This window comes from Poromitra crassiceps (assembly GCF_964638095.1).
Source record: "Poromitra crassiceps genome assembly, chromosome: 29".
Classification (NCBI taxonomy): Eukaryota; Metazoa; Chordata; class Actinopteri; order Beryciformes; family Melamphaidae; genus Poromitra; species Poromitra crassiceps.
This window is the reverse complement of record NC_139641.1, coordinates 17,354,672-17,357,360: the sequence shown is the minus strand read 5'-3', so window position 1 is coordinate 17,357,360 and position 2,689 is coordinate 17,354,672. Positions and strand designations below refer to the sequence as shown.

General features: G+C 53.4%; 1 protein-coding gene across 1 annotated transcript in view; it reads right to left on the bottom strand.

Annotated features, from left to right (window-relative positions):
• Positions 1–549: 549 nt before the first annotated feature.
• LOC310799994 (eukaryotic translation initiation factor 3 subunit H-like) overlaps positions 550–2,689 on the bottom strand; it is a 92,389-nt gene continuing 90,249 nt past the window's right edge. The window contains 1 exon segment of the mRNA XM_083662596.1: positions 550–832. Coding sequence (XP_083518722.1) covers positions 735–832 — 98 coding nt within the window. The 3' untranslated portion in view covers positions 550–734.

Here is a 2,689-nt window from a genome sequence, read left to right as displayed (position 1 = left end):
GTCGGACTTTGCAAAAAGCTCTCAGGTTCGCAGCAAGCGCCAGGATTGGCCAATGTCGACTTCAGTCTCCAGAACGATCCAATCAAATCACCCGCAGGTCTATCTTCTTGCTAGAGGTCCCGCCTTACAGTAGTGTTTCAACTGACTCTCAGAATACCATGCCAGTCGGACTTATAGTGTTATTATTATTATATTATTATACTTGGAACCCTTTTATAAAAGCAATATAGCACTCGAGCAGCGTGTGTTGTGGAATATATCCCCCTGCTCAGTTGTTATCCCACTCGGCCGATAACAACTGATCAGGGGGATATATTCACCACAACACACTTGCTCTCGTGATATATTGCTTAATTATGTGCCAAGTCTGTATAATTACTTTGTATTGATGTGTGCAACCAGCGTTTAAGCATAATATTCTGTACATAGAGAATAGTTTTTGTACAGTCATGAAAGGTGCCTTCCTCTACGTTACAGTATGCTGCAATTTCCCTCAAAGACCTCAAAGCCGTTCTGTGAAAACATACAAGGAGCCGGCGAAGATGCGGAGAAGCGAGACTTTTATTTAAATTTTTACTTCAATGACAAATCAAATCATTCTGAAAGAGCTCTTTTTAGATAGGAGAAAAACAATCCGGCGCCGGCCGTTGTACAGGTGGTTTTTGCGTTCGGCCGTGCCTCTCCGTTAGCTTCTCCTTCTCTCGCTCCGCCTCTTCTCTAGCTCCGCCTCTCCTCTAGCTGTTGTGGCCCTGGAGCGCCTCGGCCATGAACAGCTTGCCGAGGTTCTGCGAGGTGAACTCCTTCACGTTCCCGCAGTAGTTGTTAATTTGGCCTGTTGGGAGGGGGGGGAAGTGCAGACACACACACACACACACACACACACACACACACACACACATACACACAGACAGACACACACAGAGACACACACAGACACAGACACACACACAGACGCGCACACACACACACACACACACACACACACACACACACACACACACACGCACGCACACACACACACACACACACACACACACACACACACACACAGACAGACACACACAGAGACACACACAGACACAGACACACACACACAGACACACACACACACACACACACACACACACACACGCGCACACACACACAGAGATGGAAGCGGGAGAGAGGAGAAGAAAAGCATCAAATTAGTGGAAGAACGGGAGAAATGACGGATCAGAATGTTCTCGGAAGGCAGGGGGGGAGGCGCGGTGCGGAGAACAGCGGGGGAGGGGGGGGGGAGGAGAACAGCGGGGAAGGGGGGGGGGAACAGCGGGGAAGGGGGGGGGGGGAGAACAGCGGGGAAGGGGGGGGGGGGGAGGCACGGTGCGGAGAACAGCGGGGAAGGGGGGGGGGAGAACAGCGGGGAAGGGGGGGGGGGGAGAACAGCGGGAAGGGGAGGCGCGGTGCGGAGAACAGCGGGGGAGGGGGGGGGGGAGAACAGCGGGGAAGGGGGGGGGGGGAGAACAGCGGGGAAGGGGGGGGGGAGAGAACAGCGGGGAAGGGGGGGGGGGAGGCACGGTGCGGAGAACAGCGGGGAGGGGGGGGGGGGGAGAACAGCGGGGAAGGGGGGGGGAGAACAGCGGGGAAGGGGGGGGGGGAGGCGCGGTGCGGAGAACAGCGGGGGAGGGGGGGGGGGGAGAACAGCGGGGAAAAGGGGGGTTTTTAGAACAGCGGGGAAGGGGGGGGGGGGGAGAACAGCAGGGGAGGGGGGGGGGAGAACAGCGGGAAGGGGGGGGGGGGAGGCACGGTGCGGAGAACAGCGGGGAAGGGGGGGGGGGAGAACAGCGGGGAAGGGGGGGGAAGAACAGCGGGGAAGGGGGGGGGGTGGTCGACGTGCAGGTTGAGTCAGTAAACTTTAGATTGATGTAATTTCAGGATAATGGCTCAGAGGTAATTATGAAACAGAAGCTGAGCTCCTGTCAGGGGCAGCAGAGGCGGGCTGATGCAGTTTGGGAGGGAGGGGGGTCTGTCTGCATGGGAGGATGACTGCTGTGTGTGTGTGTGTGTGTGTGTGTGTGTGTGTGTGTGTGCGTGTGTTTGTACGTGTGTGTGTGATGGTGTTGAGCAGAGCTATGCACGGAGAGATTTGCACGGAGAGATTAGAAATCTAAATGTAAATCTCATATGTACATATGAGATTTAACATTTAGATTTTATTTCGAACATGGTGGGGAAAAAAACAAAGATAAAGAATAAAAGAAATATAGGCAAGAAAATGCCAAGCAAGAATAGTCAATTAGAATTCACAGCAAATTCTCAATCAATTTACATTTGTTTATGTCAATGAGCATGCAGTTGTGTGATCTGTCTGTGTGTGTGTGTGTGTGTGTGTGTGTGTGTGTGTGTGTGTGTGTGTGTGTGTGTGTGTGTGTGTGCGTGTGTGTATGTGTGTGTGTGTGTGTGTGCGTGTACAGCTGTCTTAGTGAGGACCGATTTGGGTTTTACACCTGGGAAGTGTAGCCTGGTATCCAGCCCCATATGAATCGCAGTTGTCATCACTCTTCATATGGGGTCTGGAGCCACGCCCCCATCCACTGGTGATTATTCAGGACAGACACTGTCCGGGACACCTGATTGGTTGGTCGATGCACGTGGCAGGACATAATCTAAAGGTTACCGATGGCGATGAAGCATTACAGAGCGCTGAAAA